This window comes from Manis pentadactyla (assembly GCF_030020395.1).
Source record: "Manis pentadactyla isolate mManPen7 chromosome 15 unlocalized genomic scaffold, mManPen7.hap1 SUPER_15_unloc_1, whole genome shotgun sequence".
Taxonomy (NCBI): domain Eukaryota; kingdom Metazoa; phylum Chordata; class Mammalia; order Pholidota; family Manidae; genus Manis; species Manis pentadactyla.
Window position 1 is genome coordinate 3,540,044 of NW_026644588.1, and position 24,488 is coordinate 3,564,531.

The 24,488-nt window shown below is 54.3% G+C and overlaps 2 protein-coding genes across 20 annotated transcripts in view; both read left to right on the forward strand.

Moving 5' to 3' along the window:
• The window catches only part of LOC118910261 (leukocyte immunoglobulin-like receptor subfamily A member 6), a 91,030-nt gene extending 66,894 nt beyond the window's left edge, over window positions 1-24,136 (forward strand). For 10 of the 11 annotated variants that reach the window (XM_057496628.1, XM_057496631.1, XM_057496630.1 and 7 more), the window contains one exon: window positions 22,874-24,136. Coding sequence is in view for 1 of the 11 variants with exons in the window: in XM_057496629.1 (XP_057352612.1) it covers window positions 22,542-22,688 (147 nt within the window). In the remaining 10 variants the exon portion in view is untranslated. Of the gene's footprint in view, window positions 1-22,541 lie in introns of all 11 variants that reach the window. The other variant, XM_057496629.1, reaches the window with a different exon arrangement.
• LOC118910195 (leukocyte immunoglobulin-like receptor subfamily A member 6) lies at window positions 313-22,677 on the forward strand. Of its 9 annotated transcripts, none has more exons than XM_057496610.1 (12): window positions 313-451; window positions 598-633; window positions 814-1,098; window positions 1,239-1,541; window positions 1,749-2,030; window positions 2,207-2,509; window positions 20,792-20,908; window positions 21,215-21,257; window positions 21,332-21,366; window positions 21,536-21,904; window positions 22,315-22,464; window positions 22,542-22,677. In XM_057496610.1, the coding sequence occupies exons 1-12, from the start codon at window positions 418-420 to the stop codon at window positions 22,553-22,555; spliced, it is 1,971 nt and encodes a 656-aa protein (XP_057352593.1). In that variant the 5' UTR covers window positions 313-417; the 3' UTR covers window positions 22,556-22,677. The 9 variants fall into 9 exon arrangements, with proteins under 9 accessions (XP_057352593.1, XP_057352595.1, XP_036737109.2 ...); XM_057496609.1 differs by having other exon boundaries at window positions 341-451; window positions 562-633; XM_057496612.1 differs by lacking the exon at window positions 814-1,098 and having other exon boundaries at window positions 314-451.
• Window positions 24,137-24,488: the final 352 nt, after the last annotated feature.

Here is a 24,488-nt window from a genome sequence, read left to right on the forward strand (position 1 = left end):
ACGGGGGCGGGGTCAGTGCTGGGCCGGGGGCGGGGGGCAGAGGGGTGCCAGCGCCCGTCCCAAACCTGGGTGGGGGGACATCCCCTCTATTCACCCGGAGCCTCCCTCCTGAGGAAACGGGCCCCCTCTCCTGTCCCCCCAGAAGGACACCTCCCCTCTGATGACCCCGGGCTGCGCCCGGCTCCAGAGGCCACTCAGTCTGGCCTCTCCTGCTGTGGTTCCCTCTCAATATCAGGAAATTTAGTTTCCCCTTTTTGCATAACTGTGGCTGCATATTTCAGAAATACTACAGAGACCATTTCTCGGCTTTAGAGGTGTTGCTGACACGTGGGCCCCGGGACACAGAGCCCTCCCCCCAGTGCCACGCCCTGTGGTCGGCCTGTCCCCTGGGCACCGTTGCCGCAGGGAGCAGCCGCCATGACGCCCACCTTCACGGCCCTGCTCTGCCTCGGTGAGCGCCGGGGGCGCCCTGGTCAGGGAGGGACCCGCTCCCCAGCCCAGCCTGGTCTGTCGGGGGACCCCGGGGCTCAGCAACCTCATGGGGAGGGGGGCTCTGCTCAGGCTCCAGGGCAGGGACCTCACCGGACTCTCTCCCAGGGCTGAGTGTGGGCCCGAGGACCCGCGTGCAGGCCGGTGAGTCTGTCCCCAGGGGCCCAGCCCCTTCCTCCTCACGGGGATGAGGGCCACCCCCTGGGCAGCTGGGCATGGAAACCTGCAGGTCTGGGCTGAGCGGTGGGGCGTCCGGGAGGTTTGGGGCTGAGCTGGGGACCCGGGGTGGGAGGGCTTGGGACCCAGCCTCTGGTTTCCTTCCAGGGATCCCCCCCAAACCCACCATCTGGGCTGAGCCAGGCTCTGTGGTCCCCTGGGGCAGCCCTGTGACCATCTGGTGTCAGGGCACCCTGGGGGCCCAGGAGTACCATCTGGAGAAAGAGGGAAGCTCAGAGTCCTGGGACACACAAAAACCACTGGAGCCCAGCGCCAAGGCCACGTTCTCCATCCAAACCATGACAAAGCAGCGCACAGGGATGTATCGCTGTTCCTATTACAGCCCCACTGGCCGGTCAGAGCTCAGTGACCCCCTGGAGCTGGTGGTGACAGGTGAGACCCACTCAGGGCCCCAGCCCCAGGCTCTGCCCTCAGGAAGGGGGTCTGCTCTCGGGTGTCCCCTCTCCCAGCCCAGCCCTGGGGGTATGTGGGGTCGTGAGCCCCATTTATCGCGGCCGCCTCCCCTCTCCTAGGAGCCTACAGCAAACCCAGCCTCTCAGCCCTGCCCAGCCCTGTCGTGACCTCAGGAGGGAACGTCACCCTTCAGTGTCACTCATGGCAGGGATTCAGTGGGTACATTCTGATGGAGGATGAAGAACACAAGCCTTCCAGGACCCTGGACGCACAGCGACTCCCTGGTGGGCAGCGCCAGGCCCTGTTCCCCGTGGGCCCCGTGACCCGCAGCCGCAGGTGGACTTTCAGATGCTACGGCTATTTCAGCAACAGCCCCCAGGTGTGGTCAGAGCCCAGTGACCCCCTGGACCTCCTGGTCTCAGGTGAGGACCAGCCCTGTCCCCTCTGGGTTTGGAGGCACCAGACAAGTTAGGAGGCTCTGCTCCCAGGGGAGCCCAGAGTAGGGGGTGGGCTGAGGGGAGCCCGGGGCTCCTGGGCCAAAGACAGGGAGTGGGAGACAGTGAGACCTGGGTCGGGACGGGAGGGGGCTTGGGGAGCATCCCCCGCCATGCCCGCTGGTCTTTCCCCAGGTGTGTCCGGGAAGCCCTTCCTCCTGAGCCAGCAGGGCCCTGTCGTGACCCCTGGGCAGAACCTGACCCTCCAGTGTCACTCTGACGTTGGCCATGACAGGTTCGCTCTGACCCAGGATGGGGGACAAGGCCTCCCCCAGAGCCTTGTGCGGCAGCCCCAGGCCCACATTCCCCTGGGCCCTGTGAGACCCTCACACGGGGGCCGGTACAGGTGCTACGGGGGACACAGCCTCTCCTCCAAGTGGTCGGCCCCCAGCGACCCCCTGGACGTCCTGGTGGCAGGTGAGGAGCCAGCGGGTCAGTCGGGGGCCCAGACTCTGCACAGGGCCTGCTGGGGGCCCCGGTGGTGATGTCCAGATATGGGGGTGTGGGTAACCCAGGGAGGGAGGGAGGCAGAAAGGCTGGTGGCTCCGTCAGAACAGGGTGGCAGCACCCCTCACCCACCTTCCTCTCCCTAGGACAGCTCCCGGACAGACCCTCCCTCTCGGTGCAGCCGGGCCCCACGGTGGCCTCAGGGGAGAAGGTGACCCTGCTGTGCCAGTCGGGGAGCCCGAGGGACACTTTCCTTCTGTCCAAGGAGGGGGCAGTCCAGCCCCCCCTGCATCTCAGATCAAAGAACTGGGCACAGCAGAGCCAGGCCGAATTCCCCATGAGCCCTGTGACCTCAGCCCACGGGGGCACCTACAGGTGCTACAGCTCAAACAGCAGCGCCCCCTACGTGCTGTCACACGCCAGTGACCCCCTGGAGCTCCGGGTCTCAGGTGAGGACCCCTGATCTGTCCTGTCTGAGCTGGGTCAGCTCTGGTCCCCATCCTCAGGAAGGCCTGGGACAGGAGTGAATGAGGGGTGCAGGCGGTCCTCAGAGGAAGCCTAGCCCAGGAGGGATGGAAGAGAGGCATCCCCCTGGGTCTCTATCCCACAGTGTCAGCACAGATGGGGTGGGGACAGGTGGAGGGAGGTGCAGGTGACCCAGGAGGTCGTGAGCAGACACAATGGAAAGTCAGGGGACCCTGCTCACCCCTTAGTGTCCAGATCAGAAGGGTAGGCCCTGGGTGGGCAGCCCGACCTGACACCTTCCCTCAGAGAAGCAGCCATGGGTCCCTCCCTGCAGGGCTCCCTCTGCGCCCCTGGGCCTCCCAGCTCAGGGCTCCCCTGAGACTGAGGAGGGTGGAACCAGCTCACTGGGTGACTAGAGGGTTAGAGCAGACGTCCACGTGCAATCATGTCCACTTCGTGCCTGTGCGTGCGTCTCCATCTGTGCCGTGACGTCATCTGAGAACTTCCAAAGCAGGTTGCATTTGTAAATTTGCAAACTGAAATTCTAAGAACCCATGATTTAAAAATAGGTGATTCTATCCCTATTTTCCCTGGGACAAGGTGAAATTCATTATTCATTATGGAGAATAGCTTCTTGTTAATATCAAGTCTCATCAGGTAGATTTTTATAGGCAGGTTACATGTAAACTGAGAGGCACTTGAATTTTGTTCATAAAAATAGTGGGATTCACAGCCTATTTTAAGAGTTGTTCAACTGCTTAATAGTTTATTAAATAAGTTCTTTGAATTCTTTATATTTTCTAATTACAGTTAAGTATGCCCAAAAAGCACCTGGTTTGGCCACATTAATTTTATGTGCTATTGACTGACTACAGAGTCTCCCTCTTTTCAAATTTTTCAGCTGCTCTCTTCTGGTAGAATGTTAAATATTATAATAACCACAGTAAAATAACCAAGGAAATGGACATTTCACTTCCTCATTTCCAAATTGTATATTTTTCTTGCTTCATATACCATATGATATGAGGACAAAGTAAAATGCTCTGAAGCTTCATCTCAGGAAAGCACCTTAACTAACACTCCAAACTATTTTAAAGCAAACCCATTCAAAATCTGTAGTTTACATCTCAAGAGTATGGACCTAGCCGTTTGTCCTGTTTCATCGGGGTTTTACTGCTAACGCTCTCTTTTCCTGGCAAGTGTGCGTCTCCTGAACCACTGTCTTCTCTCCTTAAAGTCTAACATGGGAGACTCATGACAGAGGCTTCTTTTCAAATACGTGGTGTTGACCCAAGTGAATGACATTAATCATTCATCACATGTTCTGATTCGTATAACCTAAGATTCATTTAGACATTTTGCATAGATCTTCATAATTAAGATCACTCTGTAATTTGTTTCACTTCTTTTTTTTTTTGACATTTTGATTTTTATATCAAAACTAAGTAACGGATTTACATGACTCCCTAATCTTTGTGCTCAGTCAACAGTATAATTCCACTGATTTTCTCTGTTCGTTAAGGTTTTAAAACCAGGACCGTGGGCCTCCTGGGTCCTGGACATTTAATGTAGTGGGGGGAGAGGTTGTCTTTTAAGGTAGAATTACAATCGTGAGCCATCACTGCTTGATCGCCATCAGCCTTTGTAGAGTTTGTCCAAAAAGAGGAAGTGAGGATGGAGCCCCCACGCCCTCTGCATAGTCCCTGACCTTCTCCGATTTGCCAAGGCCCGAATCTCAGGCCCCTTCTCCCCCGCCCCCAAGACCCCACAAGCACACTCTGCCTGGTGGAGAACAGGTGAGACCCTGTCTGTCTCTATCTCTGCCTCGCTCTCTCGATAAATAGGTATACATACATAAATAATCGTGTGTCTATACTTATTCATATATCCACTATTATGTAAATATGCAGTTATATATATTTATGCATCTATATCTATGATCATGTAACATGTACACATATATACCTGCAAATACTCATCCACATGCTCTGCTCCTCATGGGGTGTTTTCCCATGCTTGTTTTTGGGCTCCCCACCTAGACCCACACTGCAGGCAAAAATAATAGTGTTCTTATGCCCCAGAGACTAAACATCAGCTTTAGGAAATGGGTGAGTGTGTGTGTAGGTCTTTCTGACTATCTGCCTACCATGCTATGTGTTTTTAACTAGATGAAAAATGAATTAGTGAGAGAATAAATGGATGAAAATCAAGACTTCAATGCACACCCAGAACAGGGAGGAAACTGGGGGTGAGGTGAAGTAGGGGACGCAGCCAGACCCACACCCTCTGGGCTCTTGACACGCAGGAGCCCCTGAGACGGACCCTCACCCACGAATCTGGGTCCTGAGCTATTGAGTAAGTGGGACTCTCAAGCACTTGGGGTCTGTGTCCCAGCTGAACAGCCGGGACACAATTGCTTCCGGATGGAGAGGCTTTTCCCTCCAGGCCTGGGGTTTGGGGTCCCAGCTGAACTCTGCTCCAAGTGACTCTGAAGCAAGGTCTGATTCAAAGAGAACAAGGAGCCTGGAAGGATGCAATGAGGAGACCAGAGGGGACCCAGAGGACAGGCTGGACTGGATCTCCAACTACTCACCTGTCTGCTCCTTTTTTCCCCTCGGGAGCAGCTGATCCCATCGGCCCATCACAGAACCAGTCAGACCCCAAGAGAGGTGAGTAGGAGAAATGCTCAGTTTGGGGCTGGGCTGAGGTGGGTTCCCTGGGTGCATATCCAGGATCCTGGGTGACTGTGGTTGGCGCTGACCTCTCTGACCTCTTTGCCCACAATTTCCAGCCCCCCACCCCCAGGACTACATGGTGGGGAATCTTGTCCGGGTGAGCGTGGCTGGTGTGGTCCTGGTGGTCCTCGGGGTGCTGCTGTTCCAGGCCAGACACGGCCCAGGAAGACCCTAGAAGGTAAACACAGAGGGAACACGCCCACCGGTCAGAGGGGCAGAGCCTGGGAAGTGAGTCTGATGACAGCTGGAGGTACTGAAAGAAAATGCAGACCATCAGCTGGGGACTCTCTGCTGAGCGCACCGAGGCGGGGACCACGGCTGGGTGCAGGACGGTGCCTGGGGTGCTCCCTGCCCAGCTCCGCCTCCCTTAGATGTGATCCTGCTCTCCCCGCCACGGCCGACTCCCTGGGACAGGATCCCCGCCCTTTCCCAACCTGTCGCATGAGGGTGCATCCCACGTGGCCGGGGGTCCACACACCTGAAACCTCATGCTCTCATCCTTTTCTGCAACAGGAGCTTCTTTATTGCTACACCACATCACCAGGTGGACGTTGTTGAGGCTCCACCTCTTCAGCTCACAGAACTTAACCTGGTGTCAGTCACTGAACAAACGGGCAACATCAGATGCAAGCTGGGAAAGATAAATCCAGAATGACACTTGCCAGCCTCTCTGGATCCCCAAATCCCTTCTCTCTTCATCGGCTGCCATCTGTGTCCTTTGTCCAGAAATGGCATCTCTTGGAAGCAACACACTGCTGTTGGAAGGCTCAGCCTGGCGGTGTGCTGCCCTGAGGAAATACTGCTCAGCAGGCTCTGATTTGGGGCAGCTTCCAGTTTCTGCGGTGTGAGTCCTCCCTTCACGGCCAACCTGAAGGCACTGATGAGACCCACTTAATGCAGAACTGGAGGAGATGGGCAGGACCTCCTCACACTGAGTAAGACCCCAAAGCAAAAATCAACTGCATCAGAGTAAAAGACTTCTGCACGACAAAGGAAATCATCCATGAAATGAAAAGGGAACCTAGAGAATGGGAGAAAATAGCTGCAAGTCATATGTCTGATAAAGGGTTAATATCCACTATATTACAATTCTAAAAAAATGATAAATCATAAAAACAAAAAGAAACCACTTTAAGCTTTAATTAAAAAGTAGGAAGTGGGCCTTTAAAAATGCATTAATACCCCAAATATAAAAAGAACTCACACACGTCAATAGAAAAAAAAATCTGATCTGAGTTTTTTCCAGAGATGACTTTCAGATGGCCAGCAGACACATGAAAAGGTGCTCCATATCATTACTCATCAGGGAAATGTGATTCAAAACCACAATGAGACATCACCTCACGCCTGTTAAAAAGACAAGAAATGACAAGTGTTGGTGAGAAAGGGGAACCTTGTGTGCTGTTGGGGGGAATGTAAATTGGTGCAGCCACTATGGAAAATGGTATGGGTGTTCCCCAAACTAGAAAAATAGAACTATATTATGATCTAGCAGTTCTACCTCTGGATATTCATCCAAAGAAAACAAAAACACTGACCTTTGTTCACTGGAGCATTATTTACAATAGCCATGATATGGAAACAGCCTAAGTGTCCATAAGATGAATGAGAATGAAGATGTGGTGTATATATACAATGGAATATCATCATTCACTCATAAAAAAGAATAAAATTTTACCATGTGCAACAACATGGATGGACCTTGAGGACATTATACTCAGTGAAATAAGTCAGACAGGGACAAAGACTGTATGATCTCACTTTTATAGGAAATGTTAAAAAAAACAAGCTTGTAGATACAGAGAAAAAAATAGTGGTTGCCAGAAACAGGGGGTTGGGCAAAATGGGTGAAGGGATGCAAAAGGTACAAACATTCAACTGAAAAATACATAAGACATGGAGATGTAATATTCATTATGGATTCTATAGTTGATAATATTGTATTGAATATTTGAAAGTTGCTAAGAGAGTAAATTTTAAAAGAGTTCTTATCACAAGAAAAAGTGGTTAACTCTGTATGATGACCAGTGTTAACTAGGTTTTTGCAATAATCGTTTTGCAATATAATATGTACAAGTATTGAATCATTATGTTGTATCCCTGAATTAATATAATGTTGTATCAATTATACCTCAATACTTTAAAAATTCTTTCATAAAAGGTTTCCAGTGGAAGTTTAGTATTTCCAAGACTGATGAACATCACTAACCTGATATTGCAAAGTAAAGTAAATTTTCAATCACAGAATCCAGAAGTCAAGGCAGCGCATCTAGTTTGAGGAAAGATTGCTAACCAAGGCCTGGCCCAGCCTTTACCAGAAATGCGTATATGCATCTACAAAGTTTTCCTCAGGACCATGGACAGCCACCGTCCCCCCACCCCCACAGACCCCACGCCATCCCCCCAACCCCCAACTACCTCTCATTTGGTATGGGAATGCCAAGGGTGAGGGTGGATTCAGCACTGGGTAGTGGACAGCTCCATCTCGTGTATTCCAAGTAAGTACCTTCTCTCCACTGGCCCTTGAATTTTATATGAAAGAAGGTGTGTAGATATGAATATATGATTTACTTGTGTTCTATGTAGAACATTTTATATGTATTTTCTTAAATTGTTTACATGGGCTACAACTATATTTGAAGCATATATAGACTTTTTTCCTCTACTGGTGTGTTCACATTTCATAGGAGAACATACTATCTTATTAGAAAAGAGATAACAGGAATTTAGAGTTCATCTGGGGTCTGAGGACAGAGACTCTTAGAAATAGGGGTAGTAATCAAACTGAAGACATTATGAACATGGACTAACCTTGTCCAAGAGCTGAGATTTCCCCTTGCCCTCACTCATTTTCACCAGAGAAATGTATGCACAAATGGCTTGTGCTGAATCTTTGTTAAATTCTCCCAAACACATCAAGAGGTTTGGTCATAACCTAAAAATGTTAAATATTCCTCTGCCAAAAGCAGTGTCCTGTTAGAAGGATGTATACTCTCTGGAGAAGGATGGGATATCTGGTGGATGACCAGAGAGACAAGAATGCCCAAATAATCCCAAGAAAAAGCCAGCCACTGAATCCCTGCTTTCTACAGTAAATATCTTCCTAGTCAGAGACATTTTCAAAAACTTCACCAAGGATGAAACATCACAAGATTATGCTTTAACTATTAATAGGCTGATTGTACAATCTATACGGAAATGAGAAAGGAGTGTAAGAGCCAAAAAGTTCCAAAGGAATTGTGTGAAAGCCTCACACTATCCAGTTTCCAACCTTACTATGAAGCTACGGTAAGAAGGGTAGAACGGTATTAGAATAAGCATAGACACACCGACAACTGGAACAAAACAGGGATGAAGAAATAGATCCACACCAGTAGAGTCAATGGATTTTTACGATGGGTCCAAGACGAATCAATGGAGAAAGGATGTTCTTCCCATCAAATGTTGCTGGAGCAACGGGCTATGCCACCGGGGCTGTTGGAGTGTGTCCATCTCTACCAGATGCTCTAATCGGCGTTGCAGGGTGGCCACACCACGTGCAGTCCCATCAGCAGTGTGTGAGGGGCCTGGCAGGGCCACAGCCACGTCAGCCCTGGGTTTTCTGCCTTTGCACCTGAGCCTCCCTGTGCATGTACTGGTACTACATGGGACTAATGTCCATGTTCCTGATGAATTATGGTTCAGCAACTTTTCAAAATACTGATGTACACTGGATTTCAAGTTTTGGAAGTGCTGTCAATGTTTTTGGCTTGATTTTTTAGCATTCTCTGCTGTCCTCTTACAGATCTGCATGTTTTTCATAAATGTTCTGAGTACCAGTCCAGGGTCTCACTTGGGCATTGCAAAGACTTCTCCCCTTATGTCCCTCTGGGGGGTTTCCTCTTCACTCTTGCTGGCATCTAAGAGGAAAACAAGTCCTTAATTTTAGTGTATTCCAATGTATACATTTTTCCACTAAGTTCATGATTTGATGTCATTTGAAGAAATCTGTGCCTCCCACAAAACTATAAGAATAGTTTCATGTATTTTACACAAGAAAAAGTAATGATTTACTTTTCACATATTGATCTGCAATCCGCCTGGCATAATTATTGTATATGGTGGGACGCAGCGTGGTTACCACAGGCGGTGGGGTGTGGGCGTGGTTACCGTAGGGGGTGGGCGGGGCGTGGTTACGGTAGGGGGCCGGGCGTGGCTGTGGTTATCTCAGGGGGTGGGACGCGGGCGTGGTTGCCGTGGGGGTGGGACGCGGGCGTGGTTACCGTAGGGGGCGGGACGCAGGTATGAAAGTGCCTTTTGCTCCACAGGGTCCCCAGCTGGCCCAGCAGCAGGTGTTGGCCCTGACCTCCCCTTGCACCGCAGGAACCTCTCGTCGTGATGCAGGCGACCCGACCCAGGTGCCCTGCGTCCGCATCCTTCCCTCTGCTCTCCTGGACGACTGTCTCCTTGTCAATTCTCCCCAACCCCCCAGTCTCCGTCTGGCTCTGGGAATGATGGGTTTTGTCGCCTCCAGGTCGCAGGCACTGTGAATCCTCACACTCATGCCGGCTGGGGTGCTACCGCTATGCTGCACTGAGGCAGGGGAGGCCACGAGAGGAGGCACCTGCTCGTGTCACTCACCCTTCCGGAGGGGTGGTGCCACGTTTACACTGAGGTGCGTGCGTGCGTGCGTGTGTGTGACTGTCCTAGAATGAGAGAAATGACACGAGTGATTTTCCCAAGGAGCAGAGAGGGGGGACGTGCTGGTCACAGAAACCGGCGCGTCACGAGGAATCTGTGTGAGAAGAACCACCCGGGTGCGGGGCCGCGAACACCTGCGCTTTCCTGGGGGAGCAGAAGAGGATGGCACAAACCCCAGGCCGCAGCCCCCTACGCCGGTTCCCTGAGGTCACCCTTGACCCCTCCAGGACACCCAGGCAGGGGGTGACGGTCGCCCTCAGCCCCGGCTCTTGCCCCCGCAGCCGTTCACGCAATGACCACGCAGCCCCCAGCGCCCCTCCGCCCTGTGTCGCCTCCGTCCCGCAGTCCCGCCCCCGTCCTCCCGGGGTCCTCGCTGGCCTCGTGTCCACCCACACTCCCCTCTGACCGCAAGGCTGCCCGGGATCAGCCCCCATATGACCTCCCCCCAGTCTCGCTTCTGCTTTCCTCCGTCCAGATGGGCGCGGTTCCCGGGTCCGCAGCCCACGCCCACCCTCGGGAACATCCCCCAGCGGGCCGCTGAGCATGTCTGCCACTCCCAGGTGGGCCTTCGTAGAGCCCTTGGGACCAGGCGGGTCCCTTCCCAAGCCCCAGCTGACCACAGAGGCCGAGGCGGGCCCTGAGGGGACGTCTTCCCATCTCTCTGCTCTAGACGCGTCTGTGGCGCTGGGGGGTGCAGGCACCACACGCTGCCTGCAGGCACGGCGTCCGTGTACCGTGGGGACACACGCTATCAGAGCTCCATTCGGGTTGATATTGTGTTTCATGCGCTAATACTGCGTGTCTGGGGGTAATCAGGGCACGTGTGATCCTCACAACACACACTGACCACAACGGCCCCTCCCCGATAAATTCCCTGTCTTCACATCACCCAGCGTCTGTGCGTGCTGCACGGCACCTGCGTGACCACCACCACCTCCCCCTCCTCCCTCTCAGACGGTCTCTGTGTCTCTAGAGCTCTCTAGAATGTCCTTTCCTCTCCAGAACGTTCTCAGGGCCCCTCACTAAGCCCCCTGCTCTGGGCTGTGTCCCAGGGCCTAGTGTTCCTGAGCACACCCTGCAGTGGGCGCAGAGCTGCAGGAGCCCAGATGGATGGTCGCAGCCCTGCCCCTCACATCCTGGCATGTGTCTCTCCCCAGCCCTGCAGTGGGCGCAGAGCTGCAGGAGCCCAGATGGTCACAGCCCTGCTCCCCACATCCTGGTATCTGTCCCTCCCCAGCTGTGGCTCCTTCCCCTGCAGGCGGGAGCTCCCAGCCCTGTGCCTTGATGTCCATTCTCTCTGCTCTTCTCTGCCTCAGTCAGTGTGACAGCGGGCACGGGGCAGGGGGTGGGAGGCCACCCAAGCCTAGTTCCTGGGAGAACTCAGGGTTCGGGGCTGGGGTGGCCTCTGGGGCCCTGACGGAAAGAGTAGACTCAGACCCGGGCACAGCTCTCACAGGGACTCCCTTCCAGGGCTGAGTGTGGGCCCGAGGACTGGCGTGCAGGCAGGTGAGCCCTCCCAGGTGTCCCACGTCCCCACCTCTCACTTCAACCCCTGCTCTCAGGGGGGAGCATAGAGGTTCTGGGACGAGGATGGAAAGCCAGGAGGATCTCGGCGGAGCTGGGGACCCGGGGTGGGAGGGCTTGGGACCCAGCCTCTGGTTTCCTTCCAGGGACCCTCCCCAAACCCACCATCTGGGCTGAGCCAGGCTCTGTGGTCCCCCAGGGGAGCCCCATGACCATCTGGTGTCAGGGCACCCTGGGGGCCCAGTGGTACCATCTGGAGAAAGAGGGAAGCTCAGAGCCCTGGGACATACAGAAACCACTGGGGTCCGGGGACAAGGCCACGTTCTCCATCCCGGACATGACAAGGCAGCGCACAGGGATGTATCGCTGTTCCTATCACAGCCCCACTGGCTGCTCAGAGTGCAGTGACCGCCTGGAGCTCTGGGTCTCAGGTGAGTGGCCCCTGACCTGTCCTGTCTGAGCTCCGTCAGCTCAGGGCCTGCCCCAGCTCTGGGCTGGAAGGACGGTCATGTGAGGGGTCATTCAGGTCCCAGGTCCTCCACTGTTCCCCCAAATGTCTTCCATGGCCACCTTTAGGTAAACCTGTACTCTCTCCACTTACCCTTTCTTATGTCTGTGCATTTTCTCCATTATACATAATTGAGTTGTTTCTTAACTTACAGTCCCTCCCCTCTGCCTCCTGGCGACTGTGAGCTGCACGAGGGCAATTTTCCCGGCTTCCCTTGCTGTGTCTGACTTTCACTGAGCTAAGTAAGTGTTTGCTGACTGAAGATGCTCCCTGGAATTCCCCCCGGTCCCCACCCATCATTCCAACAGACAGCTCTTCAGGCAGGGCTGCTATTTACCCAGCTCTATTTGGTGTTAAGTCAGACAATGACGAACACAATGTCTGTCCTCAGTGTCGTCACTTCCTCCTGGGGGAGACACGATGATGAACAAGCACAGACACGCAGACACAGGATCGGACAGTGCCAAGTGCTGTGAATGAACAAAATAAGTGAGGGGCGGAGCATGTGCTGGAAGAGCAGGCACGTTAAACTGAACCGCTGGCAAAGGGTTCTCTGAGCAGGTGACACGTGAACAGAGGCTTCAATGTAGTGGGGAGAAAATGCTGTGTAATATTAAACAGAAGAGCAGTCCTGGTAGAAGGAACAGAAAGTGCAGAGGCTCAGAGGTGGGCATGTGCCTACCTTGTTCCAGGAACAACACATGTGGCTGGAGGTGCCTGGGTCAGGAGGAAAAGTGTCAGCCCTGAGGGTGGAGAGCTTGGCAGGGGCTTGATCATGCAAATCCCTTAGGCTTGTTGGGGCTGGTGAGGGCCCCGGAAGGTTTTGTTCGGGAAGGGACATGGTTTGATTGACAGTTTACAACGTACAGTCTGGTTTCAACGTGAGAAGATGTCACGATGTGTGTGAGAGTGAGATCAAGGACACACCCTGCCCTCGCTGTCCGTCCGCAGCAGTCACCTGAAGATGACAGTGCCCAGGGGAACCACACTCAGGAAGGGAGTGGCCACCCCTCCACGGGAATGTGGGACCAGAAGGACAGGCAGCTGGACAGCCAGGGGAGCCGTTTCCTCTCCAGGCCCCCAGCTTCCCCGACCCCAAGCACATGCCTGTGTCCCACTCTCCCCCTGCTCCAGGCTGCTGCATCGGAAGCCCCCCGGGATGTGGCCTGCACCCAGCTGAACATCTTCATGCTCAGACAGAAAACAACACCCCCTTCCCAGCAGATTCCAAGCCCAGCGTGTATGCTGCTCCGGCCACCCGCTAGCCCAGCAAGGACCCAGACCCACACTCCAGGGAGGAGACTGCAGCGACCCCAGAAGGATCCCGGAAGAGCTGCCCGCAGGGACTCTTGGCTAAAGACCCTCAGCCAACCTGGAGACCCGACAGACCACCAGGAGCTCCTGCGACCTTCAAAGTCACCTGATCCTGCAAAGAAAATTGATGCCAGCATATCTGGCATTACAAATATACACATTACTTCCAAATAACTGATGGATTAAAGAAGAAAAGCATCAAGTGAAAAATGTTTCAATTTACGATAATATAAAATTACACATCAGGTGGATGAAGTGCAAGAAATTCTGACACAGGCTGAAACATGGATGAATGCTGACGACGTGATGCCAAGTGAAAGAAGCCAGACACAAAAGCACAAATATTGTATGATCCCAGTTATTTCCTGAGGGGTGAGGGGAGGCAGAGCACGGGGAGTGAGGGTTTAATGGGTGGAGTTTCAGGTTCTGATGATGAAAGAGGTTTGCAGGTGGACAATGGCAGTGGTTTCACGACAGTGTGAATATACGTAACGCTGCCACCCGTACATGTTAAAATGGCTAAAACAGTAAATTCACGTCACAGATATTTTACCACGGTCATGTTTCCCAAGGTGGCTGTAGCATTTGCATCACCACCAGAAAAGGATGAGTTCCTGTTACTCCTCATCCTTCAATACACACAGAGTTGTCAGCCTTTTAAAAAGTATCAATTTCGCTGCATGCATCACGGGACCTCTTGGGTGGATTTAATTTGTGGCTCCCTCATGATGATGGAGCTGTGCATATTTCATGTGTTTATTGGCCATTCATTGATCTTCTTGGGTAAATTTATCTCTGGAGGCTCAACGGAGAAGGCTTTTCCTTGCTCACCCAGATTATTAGCAGAATTATGTATACCTGCAAATATGCATAGATGCAGAGACATAACAAGTGCTTACTAATCTTTTCCATGTTTTGTCAACTTCTCCTGTTCACAGTAGCATCTCCTCTTCTCCATTTTGGGTTTATTGATCTTCTCCCTTTTTTACATCATTTAGCATCGCCTTCAGAGAGGGTGCTGATGCAAACATACATACATCCCTGCATCTCTAAAAATGCCTGATTCATATTCACATGAGTGAATAGAGTGGAAGACATCTAGTATTTAAGAGCTCAGCTCACCGATGCCCTCCTCATCCTTCATAAAGACACAACCTGACATGGGAAGGAGGTTAATATGAGACACCAGTTCCCATATGCCAGAGGTTCCCCAAGTGTCTTTGTATTTGAGGATTTGTCCACTCCTCTCAATTCAGCTTTGCCCCTTATAACAACCAGGTCCCATATAGAATTCTCTGCTCACAGTTAAATCCTTGATGGTATTGCTCCAGAATTTTCTACCACCTGTTTTTGCTCTGGAGAGAACCAGTCCCAATGAGTTTGTCTTCCAAGGGTCATTTGCATTTTCTCCAGTAGTTTTAGGATTATTTTTTTAAATTTACTCTCATTGTTCTTTATTAGGGTCAAATATAATTCTCATTTTTTAATGCATGCACTTAAATTCATGTCCTTTCTTCATTTCGGTAAAAATTTCAGCTCTTACATCTTTTCAAGTATTGCTTAATGTCATTCTCCATCTTTCATTCTGAAACTGATAGACTCCTATTCACACTTCCCCATCTATTTCCTGTGTCTACTAATTATCTTTTCTACTGTTTCATTTCTGGTCTCACTCTGATACATCCTAGAAATTTTAATCCATATTTTATTCCAGTGACGTCAATAGGATGGCAGAATAGGAAGTACCAGTTCTTATTCCCCACCAGGAACACATAAAACAACACTACTTGGGCCAATATACCTTTATGAGGACCCCCAAGACTCCAGTTAAGAAGTTGCAGCACCTACCTCAGATGAGCCTAACACCGAGAAGAGCCACTTTGAAAGGGATGAAAAGCCCAGTTCACTTTGCTGAAGCCAGTGCCCCTCAGCACTAAGAGACACGTGGGTCCAGAATGCCCTCCCGGGAGAGAGGGTGAGCAGGGCATACGTGTGCCCTCCGCAGCCTGTGGGACGGTCTACTGTGTTATCAGACTCGGAGTGCTGGGGCAGCAAAGGAAAGGAGGGGCAGGGGTCCCAGCAGCCTGCACGATGCTGGGGGATTGACAGGGGTACACAGCGTGAGCCCTCTTTCCCCAGGGCGGACGGCAGGAGGCGAGTCAGTTTGCAGCACAGAAATCTCCAGCAGGTGCCCAGAATCTCTAACTGGGCTAACTGGTGGTCTTCCCCTGGCAAAACCAGACCATCAGAATGGAAAGAGGTGGCTGCCTAGTCGAATCTGCAGACCCCACAGCAAAGCAACAGGAAACACAAACAATCAGGGGACTGACAGGACCAAGGGAGAAAAAGAACTCGGCGTTATATAAACCATGAAAATAGAGATCTGTGCACTGCCTGACAAGTCCTTCAAAATCGGTGTCTTAAAGGGGCTCAGCCAACTGCTCTTCCACAAGGGCACCAAGAAAACATAAATGGGAAAGGGTAGTCTCTTCAGTGCATGGTGAGGGGAAACTGGCTATCCACCTGCAGAAGCATGAAACTGGACCCTCCACCCACACCATATTGTGTACATCAATTCCAAACATATTAAAGACATACACGTAAGACCCGAAGCCATAAAACTACTCAAAGAAAGCAGAAGAAAAGCGTGACATCAGTTTGGGTAATGATCTTTTCTTTTCTGTTCTTTTTTCAGCTCTGACACCAAAACCATGGGCAACAAAGGCAAAAATGGACAAGTGGGACCACCTCAAACAAAAAGGTTTCTGCACAGCCAGGGACACCACCACCAGACAGGAAAGGCGACCTGCAGAATGGGAGGATTTATTTGAAAACCATGTATCTGACTAGGGGTTCATTTCCCAAGTATATAAGCAACTCCTACAACAGAAAGAAACATAAAAATAATAATAACTCAATTAAAAATGGGCAACAGACTCGAGCAGGCGTTTCTCAACAGAAGACATCCAAATGGCCAATCTGTCTGTGAAAAGATGCTCCCCATCACTGATCATCCTTTCTTGTTTTTTCTTTAGGATCCTGCCAGTCCTTGAATTTTTTTTTTTTTTAGTTGTAATGCACATAAAACAAAATTAACCACTTTAAAGTGTACAATTCGGTACAATTTTTTTTTAACTCATCCTTCATTATCGTCTCTTACCAGGAGGGGTCAAGATACAGATTTGCTTTTGCATGTAGGCCTCCTGACCTTTGGTTGGTCTTGCCCCCTCTGTGCAAAACATCCAGATTTATCTCTTGAGGTGTCGTTAGACCTCATTCTCACTTCTTCCCTCCTCACACAGCACATGTGACCTTCTATTCACTAAGGACCTTGAATGTCCGTTTGTGTTCTTTGAGGCTGCCTTCTGGAAATGTCCTTAATCATTTTCCAGGGTCACAGGGGGTCCTTCAAGGACAAGACATGATCCTTGGTGGAATGAATTTCTTTTCTTTTTTTTTCTTGCTACCCACCAACCCCTATCGTGGAATGAAGCTATTGCCTGTTCTTCTATAAAATGATCCATATTCTTGCCTCCAAATGGCAATTTCTCTCTTCATTTTTCAGACCTGTGAACATGCTCTATGTAAAATCACTCTGATGTTTTCCTATTGACTCCACGCCTTGTATATGACCATCTCCATTAATCAGGAGCCTGACGTCCTTAGCCATTCTTGGGGTGAATCTTTGACGTCCATCCTTGTTGGACGCTTACCTCCCAGACGCCTGACTTTTCCCAGGGAGTTTCTCCCAGGGCTGTCCTGGGGTCAAGCTGATTGCCAGGGGTCCTGGCGGCTTCTCCTGCTGCATGGTATCCTCCCCTCACACTTACTTAGCATCTGTTCGGGGTTGTGCCCAGTAAGAAGTGTCACACACAAGGGATAGATGCCATGGATGAAAATGTTGGATCCAATCTGTGTGGTCTCAGGCCACCCAAGGGAGGTTGCCCGATGCTGACCAGGGGCTGAGGTCAATGGGCAGACACTCCAGTGCTGGCCGGAAACACAGGGAGGGGCCACGCTTCCAGCCTCCGCCTGAGCCCTCACCCCTCGCTTCCCGTGAGCACGCAGGCCTCTCTGTGTCCAGGCAGGTGGACACCTCCCCCGTCGGACTGCTCCACGGGCCCGGGCACCAGGGTCCACTCTGCTTTGTTCCCCTTTCTTTACTGGAGGCCTTGCTCCAGGTTGGGACTTTCGTTTCTCCTTTTCTGCATTTGTCCGTAGCCTGTCACCGCCTATCACAGAAATATTTTAAGTAGCCATTCTTGGTATTCAGAGCACACAAGATTGCTTAAGTGCACACAAGTTATCCGTGTGGCTGTGGAGCCCAGGACGCCCTCATGTCCAAACTCCCATCCCTGAACCTGCTCTGAGAACCAACATTGATGACGCCTCCGTGAACCCACACCACTGACCCGCGGCCACCCCGGGAGCGGCATCGGGACGGCACGCGGCCCTGAGGCTCAGAGATGAGGTGGGGAAGCCCACGGGCTCACGGTGCCCAGCAAGGAACACTTACACAGGAATCAGCTCTGTCCCGACCAGCCCTAACCACGCACTGCCCCCTGAAGCTGAGACGGAACTCTGTGGGGGGCAGAGCCCTGCCCCAGGAACAAGGGGCGTGAGGAGGCAGGAAGGACCCAGGAGGTGGGGGGGACGCCGTGCTCAGCAACTAGGGAAGCCCCTGAGGGGCGGGGGCGAGTAGCCCCCAGCCCAGGGCTGAGGCGGCCGGTTCCCTGCCCTGCTCCCCGCGTCCCCCCGGGGCTCACGGCCTCGGCGCCCCAGCCCTGAACGCGCAGTGACCCGGCAGACGCGGGTCTGCGGCCCTGGGCTCTGAGGGCAGCTGGACAGCGTGACCCCTGAAGCACCCCCAGGGCCGGGGGACCCCATCCCGGGCGAGGCCCCGCAGGATGTGCTGGCAGGCGGGCTGAGTGAGGGAGACCCCCGGGGAGGCCCTGGTAGGAGGGCCGTGGCTGGCCCCCCTCCCCTGAAGGGGAGTCTCCAGGAGGCCTGGGGCTGCCGGCTGCTCCGCAGGGACCCAGGGCCGGGCTCCGGGAGGCTGTTCCCCTTCCTGCGGGCTGCGGACACGTGGGCCCCGTGACACAGAGCCCTCCCCCCAGTGCCACGCCCTGTGGTCGGCCTGTCCTTCAGGCACCGAGGCCACAAGAAGCAGCCGCCATGACCCCCACCCTCACGGTCCTGCTCTGCCTCGGTGAGTGCTGGGGGCGCCCTGGTCAGGGGGGGACCCGCTCCCCAGCCTGGCCTGGTCTGTCAGGAGACCCCGGGGCTCAGCAACCTCATGGGGAGGGGGGTCTCTGCTCAGGCTCCAGGGCAGGGACCTCACCGGACTCTCTCCCAGGGCTGAGTGTGGGCCTGAGGACCCGCGTGCAGGCCGGTGAGTCTGTCCCCAGGGGCCCAGCCCCTTCCTCCTCACGGGGACGATGGCCACCCCCTGGGCACCTGGGGATGGAGACCTGCAGGTTTGGGCTGAGCGGTGGGGTGTCCGGGAGGTTTGGGGCTGAGCTGGGGACCAGGGGTGGGAGGGCTTGGGACCCAGCCTCTGGTTTCCTTCCAGGGACACCCCCCAAACCCACCATCTGGGCTGAGCCAGGCTCTGTGGTCCCCTGGGGCAGCCCTGTGACCATCTGGTGTCAGGGCACCCTGGGGGCCCAGTGGTACCGTCTGGAGAAAGAGGGAAGCTCAGTAATCTTGGACACACAGAGCCCACTGGGGCCCGGGGACAAGGCCACCATGAATGGGTTCTCCATCCCATTCATGACAAGACAGCGCACAGGGACGTATAGCTGTTCCTATCACAGCCCCACTGGCTGGTCAGAGCTCAGTGACCCCCTGGAGCTGGTGGTGACAGGTGAGACCCACTCAGGGCCCCAGCCCCAGGCTCTGCCCTCAGGAAGGGGGTCTGCTCTCGGGTGTCCCCTCTCCCAGCCCAGCCCTTGGGGGTATGTGTATGTGGGGATGTGAGCCCCATTTATTGCGGCCACCTCCCCTCTCCTAGGATTACACAGCAAACCCAGCCTCTCAGCCCTGCCCAGCCCTGTCATGACCTCAGGAGGGAACGTCACCCTTCAGTGTCACTCATGGCAGGGATTCAGTGGGTACATTCTGATGGAGGATGGAGAACACAAGCCCTCCAGGACCCTGGACGCACAGCGACTCCCTGGTGGGCAGCACCAGGCCCTGTTCCCTTTGCACCCCGTGACCCCCAGGCACAGGTGGACGTTCCGATGCTACGGGTATTTCAGGAACAGCCCCCAGGTGTGGTCGGAGCCCAGTGACACCCTGGAGCTCCTGGTCTCAGGTGAGGACCAGCCCTGCCCCCTCTGGGCCCTGACAATCTATTCAGGACCCTGTCCTGGAGTGACATCTGCACTGGGACCACAGAGATGGGACTCGAGGGTGGATCACTCGGGGGGCATCTGCCTCCCAGATCTAAATAGACCAACAAAGGCCCTCCCAGCCCTCCCACTCCCCTGGGTCCAGAAGGTGCCAAGTGGGCAGCAGGAGGGTCTTGGGGAGGCCACAGGGCAGATGCATAATGGGGGGACTTCAAGGTCAGCCCAGGCCCCTACCACAGGGCCCAATTCACCATCTGTGAGTCACTGGGGCCTCCTTGTACAGGGGGAGTAGAGAGATCCCAGGACAGTCTGAGCATCTCCCAGAGCACCTAATGCCCCCACACACTCAAGGGTGGATTGTGCCCCAGGGGGGCCAGGAGTCTGCAGAGATGGGACCACCTGGCTCCAGGGGTTCTGAGGCAGCACCTGATGGGCAGGGATCTCGCAGAGGGAGAACTTGGGGTCCCTGGGGAGGAGGAGGCAGGCTGAAGTGGGAGGAGCGGCCCCTGCCTCGGCCCCCACCGTGATCTCCAGGAGGCTCTGAGGTTCAGCCCCTCAGCCCCATGAAGTCCAGCCTGGGGAGGGGAACGTGGGGGTCTGTCGGGGAAGGTGGGTCCACGGGGGGCAGGGGCTGAGTTCTGCCCTCGGTTCAGGCACGTCTGCGACGCTGACTGGACTCACCCTTCCCCTGCTGGGCCTCAGTTTCTCCAAGTGAAGGACGGGTTTGGGGCCCAGACCTGAGATGTGCTTCCGGTTCTGACCGTGGCTCCGCCCTCTCGGGAGAGGAGGGCTCACAGGGAGCCCCCCCTCCATGTGGTTCCGGGGGGCCTGTCCCATCTGCACAGTGAGGGGGACACTGCTCAGGGTGGGGAGGCAGGGCGAGGTCCAGGGTTCAGCTAACAAGGTGGTGAGGACGGACTCTCGGCCGAGATGGGGACTCTGGTTCAGGGGTCCTTCTGATGGGGCTCCGGAGCCCAAAGCCGGGTCCCCCCGGGGTCAGGAGGGGGGCACAGGGAGCCAATCCGGGTCCCTCCCGCCCCCGCTCCCCGCCTGTAACGTGGGTGGTGGGCGGCCTGGGGGCAGAGATGGAGGGACACCCTGCCTGGCCCCCAGCGGGCGCCCCTGAACGGCCCTGCGCCCCGCCCCGCCCAGGCCCGAAGTGGCCGGTGCTGGTCCTCGCCGGGGTCTCCGCGGCCTGCGCCCTCCTGCTGGCCGTCCTGCTGCTGCTCCTGCTCCGCCGCCAGCGGCTGCGCAGGCGCAGGAAGCCGGGTGAGTGGGGACGGGGGAGCCGGGGCGCAGGGGGGGTTCCCGGGGCCCAGCGGGGGGGGGGAACAAGGGCGGGGAAAGGTCAGTTCAGGAAAAGACCTTCCGGAATCTCAAACCCGACAGCCTAGGCAGGAAACACTCCGTGTCAGGGCACGCTTGCAAATTTAAGGCACTTTTTCATCTTTCCGATCTCATCAAACACTGAAAATACAGGCAGGGATGCGCCCCCACTTTCTGGTTTCCTCTGGGACCCACGTGGAGGGGCGTCCTGACCCCCAGCCCGGAAGAGGCTGACTCCCCCTCCTGCAGGTGCTGCGGACGCCGAGCCCGGGGACAGAGGCCCGCGGCGCAGGTCAGCCTGTCCACGAGCCCCGGGGCCCACCCCGCCCGCAGCCCCCGGCCCCTAACGCCCCGTCTCCCCCTCAGCTCCGGCCCCGCTGCTGACGCCCAGGAGACCCTCTGTGAGCAGGAGCGGGGCCCTGGGGACGGACTGGGCGGGCTGGGGCCCCACACTGCGCGACTCCCACAGCACCTCACCCGGGGTCAGGGCGGCCCCTGGGGAGCAGGGCGGGGCCTGCAGCCTCACAGTCGCAGGGACTCTGAGCAAGAGCCACCTCTCTGTGCCCACAGATGCCACCGTGACGGACGCACAGCCGGAGGGGGTGGAGCCGGACCCCCAGGTGAGGCCCCTGCTTCCCCGGGGCCCGCCCGCTGCCGCACTTCACCCAGTGGACACTCTGTCCTCGCGTCCCTCAGCTCAGCGCACCCCACGGCTGGCCTCTCCCTCCTTGGGCACCTGGGTTGCGCTGCTGGGACCTCAGCCCTCCTGGTCGCTGTGCCCTCAGCCCTCCTGGCTCCCCGTCCTCTGTCTGACCGGCTGGCTATCGGACGCGCCCCAGGGCCCGGGAGGGTGCCGCTGCAAAGGAACCACCCCGAGGTCCCTGGGGCCCTGCGTTCCTCCCCGACAGGGCTGCACGGGCTCACCCTTCCCCCGCATCTGTAGGTGCAGCGGTAACCCCTGTGCTCTCTCCTGCCTCACCTTGAGGTGGGAGACATGTGGGGACGGGGTTAGGGTCCTGGGTGCTCTGCTGTGAAGGAAAAGGGAGCAAAAGGGGAGAGTGTAGGGGTGGGGCAGAGGGAGCAGCAGGTGCCAAGGTCCTGGGGCAGAGACCCACTTTTTCAGGAAGGCAAAGTGTGGCTGCAGCCAAATGAGCAGGAGATCGTGCCGGGGTGGGAGTCAGAACCTTGGACAGCATCCCAATGGCCCGAGCCTAGGAAGGCCCTGAGGAGCCCATGGGGAGGGACCGGATCTGACTGGAAGTCCTGAAGCATCTCCCTGGCAGCCGTGTGGAAAACTGGCTGAGGGAGGGTGAGCGGGATCCAGACCAACCTCCCCACTGTCTCTCCAGCAGAGCACGCAGGACGAAGACGCCCTGGGGGGCACGTATGCCCAGGTGAGCCACTCCAGGTCAAGACTCAGCAGGGGAGTGGCCACCTCTCAGGGGATGTTGCTGGACCCGGACAGTCAAGCAGAGGAGGACAGGCGCATGGACAGTCAGGTGGGTCCCCTCCTCTCTGGGTCCCAGGCATCCCTACCCCAACCACATGCCTGCCCTCTCCCCTTCCCCCACTGCAGGCTGCTGCACCTGACGCCCCCCAGGAGGTGACCTACGCCCAGCTGAACCACCCGACCCTCAGACAGGAGACCCCAGCGTCCCCTCCCTCCCAGGCAGGGCAGCCCCCAGCAGAGCCCAGCGTCTATGCGGCTCTGGCCACCCGCTAGCCAGGAGGGCCTGACCCGCACGGCAGGGGCAGACTGGCGGCACCCCAAACCTGCCCCCGTGGACAGTACCTAACGACCCACCAGCCTGGACTCCTCAAGTGGACCCCCAGGAGCTCCTGGGACCCTCTGGGAGCCCCTGATCCTGCAGCAAGGACAGCCAATACTTTTATGTTTGGGAAATAAAGCCACAGATGTCTCAGTAATCCCCGGGTGAAATGGGAAAACCACGCGGGAGTGAGAGAGGGTTTTACATTGAGTCAGAAGGGACGTGGACACGGCAGACCCGTGAAATGGAAAGTTAGGAACCGCGGGTGAATGTATCAGGATATAGTAGGAATGTAGGAAAACAGTCAGCAACCTAAGGTACTGTATCAGGCGTGTGGGAAAAGCGTCACGTTCTTCCAAACGAAGGCAGAAGGAGGGGAATACTGCTGGGAGCGGCACTAAGGGGACCCAGCGAACCTAGAGAAAAGTCAACATTCCAGAGAACCTCGTTCTTGAAAACTTTAATCACATTTATCAATCCCAGCCGCACGGCCAAGGAAAAAAAGAGAGAAGGCCCCCACACCCCTCATCAGGACAGCAGGGCAGGTGCCACAGACTGTGGGGAACAGACCGTTGTGAACCACTGCAGGCCAGCAAGGGACAGACTGCAGGCAAAATGAACAAAATCCTCAAAAATATAATTTACCAAAATGATGGTGTGTAAGGATACACACAAAAGCCTGAATTGTCCTCATTATTAAATATGTTGAACCTGAAATTTAAAATTGTCATGCAATGTGAACTTCAGAAAGCTTAAATGGTGAATGCATGTAAACACTTATACATTTATGAAATGCACACACATACACACACACACAGGAACACATACACCAAAGTCCCACAAGCCCCTCCTGACAATAGGGAAGGAAGGAAGACTCCCCCCAGCACATTTTATGAGGCCAGAAGAACATTGACAGCAAACCAAACAGGAAACTACAATGTGGGAACATCACAGGAAGCCCTCTTTGTGAGCCAGATGTGGACCCCTAAGCAAAAGAGCCGCATAGAAGATGCAGTGATGTACGAAATGGATGTAGATATCACATCATGACCATGCTGGTTATGTTTTTTTTTCAGGAATGTGTGGTTAGTTTCATATTCAAAAATCAATTGATACAATTCAAACATTATTAAAAGAAAAAAATAGAAAAAACAGGATTTATATATAAATGGATGCAAAGCTTTTCATAAAATACATCCCCAACTTGAAATGGAAAAAAAATAAAAGACACCTCAGACATGAAAGGGAGTTCCCTAACATCTATCAGAGTATCATTAAAAATCTACAAGGGAAATAACTTGGAAAAGTAAAAGCTTGAAGTTTTTCTGCTTGCGATTAAGACTGAGACAAGGATATTCACTATTCTGTAGGGCACTTGAAGATCCAAACAATTAAAATTTTTTTAAGCTGATACATATTGAATGGGCTAAAGCTGTTTTATTCACAGATTACAAAATTCTGTGCATGGAAAATCCAAAATAATACTAAGATGTATTACTTTTATTTGAAAAAGATCGCTCCGATGTCACCAGATACATCAGCAATATATGAAAATGTATTGCATGGCAGACTTCCAGTTTTGGACGAAGAGAAAGTAGGTATGTCTTCCCAACGCTACTACAAAGTACATCTGAAACTCCTACAGGCTATACAACAAAAAGAGGAGGCAGCAGATAGGCTAAGACTGTTAAGATCCCAGGAATGACACGGAGGGTGTCCCAGGAGGCCAGCTGGGGTGGCTGGACTGCCTCCGT

Excerpts from the sequence above, each read along its gene's own strand:
- LOC118910195 (XM_057496609.1), top strand. The coding sequence starts at position 418 with ATGACGCCCACCTTCACGGCCCTGCTCTGCCTCG. Across the intron at positions 634-813 it reads GAGGACCCGCGTGCAGGCCG|GGATCCCCCCCAAACCCACC; the intron begins GTGAGTCTGTCC and ends GTTTCCTTCCAG. Across the intron at positions 21,367-21,535 it reads TGACGCCCAGGAGACCCTCT|ATGCCACCGTGACGGACGCA; the intron begins GTGAGCAGGAGC and ends CTGTGCCCACAG.